General features: G+C 52.5%; 1 protein-coding gene across 1 annotated transcript in view; it reads right to left on the minus strand.

Annotated features, from left to right (window-relative positions):
* AQP1 (aquaporin 1 (Colton blood group)) overlaps window positions 1-1,180 on the minus strand; it is a 16,160-nt gene that overhangs the window by 5,349 nt on the left and 9,631 nt on the right. The window contains exon 3 of the mRNA XM_006774932.2: window positions 916-996. Coding sequence (XP_006774995.1) covers window positions 916-996 — 81 coding nt within the window. The remainder of the gene's footprint in view (window positions 1-915; window positions 997-1,180) is intronic.

Below are 1,180 nucleotides of genomic sequence, written 5' to 3' on the forward strand. Positions count from 1 at the left end.
AGAATTACATGATTTTTGGTAATTTACTTGTTTAACCTTCACTACAAGAAAAAAAATGAGTTTGACTTGAATTATGAGAGGTACGGTTTATATATGTGTGAATCCCCGTTGCCTTGCTATTGTAGAGCACACAGTGGGTGCTCTATTAACGTTCAAACTTAATTATAATATTAAAGCCGTTCAGTTCTTCACTTCAGATTTTTTTTTTTTAAGTGGCATCCACTTGGTTAAGTGACCTGTCTAAAAGAGATTTAGCCCTAGCCAATTTGGCTCAGTGGATAGAGCATTAGCCTGTGTACTAAAGGGTCCCCAGATTCAATTCCTGGTCAGGGCCCATACCCAGGTTATGGGCTCAATCCCCAGCCCCAGTGTGGGGTATGCAGGAGGCAGCCGATCAATGATTCTCTCTCATCAATGTTTCTATCTCTCTCTCCCTCTCCCTTCCTCTCTCTCTAAAAAACAATAAAAACATATTTTTTTAAAGCACACCAACAGTAAGATCAGCTAAATCCATGGAGCGCCGACCCCATGCTGAGCTCAGCTTGCAGGCGGTGAGGCCAGTTGTCCCCCGTTGCGGGTAGGGGGTGCTGCCGCAGCCCAGCTTCACAGCTCAGGAAGTAGGCTTGGAGAGGCCAGCAGCCTGCCCAGGTCATGCTCAGTTGGAAAGTGGCAGAGCCAGGACTCGGGTCGGGCCTGACTCTCAGCCGTGCTGCTGGCTGAGCTGAGAGGGGACCCCAGCCCTCACTGTTCCAGGCCTGGCCCCACAGGCTCCCCATCTCAGCTCTGTGTTCTGATCCCCTCGCCCCAGCTCCTCCCAGAGCCTCTGCAATGGGAGAAGATGCCACAGGGTGGGGTCGGACTTCCGCAGGCACCGAAGCCTCTCCCCCACCTCCACGGGCAGCCCTCAGCCCTTACCCAGTGGTCCTTGAAGTTGTTACTGATCACCGACGAGCCGAAGGACCGGGCAGGGTTAATGCTGCAGCCTGTGTAGTCGATCTGTGAAGGGGAAGGACGTGGGCAGAGGGAGGGAAGACAGAGAAACAGACAAGGGGAGAGGGAAAAAATGACAGAGAAAAGACAGACAGGTGGCAATCAGCACTAGAAAGATGGTCAGGAGGCCCCTGCCCTTCCCTCTCCTGGGCAGAACCTGCCTCCCTACCATCCTCCCTCCATCCACCCC

The sequence above is a fragment of the Myotis davidii genome, unplaced genomic scaffold (assembly GCF_000327345.1).
Source record: "Myotis davidii unplaced genomic scaffold, ASM32734v1 scaffold125, whole genome shotgun sequence".
Classification (NCBI taxonomy): domain Eukaryota; kingdom Metazoa; phylum Chordata; class Mammalia; order Chiroptera; family Vespertilionidae; genus Myotis; species Myotis davidii.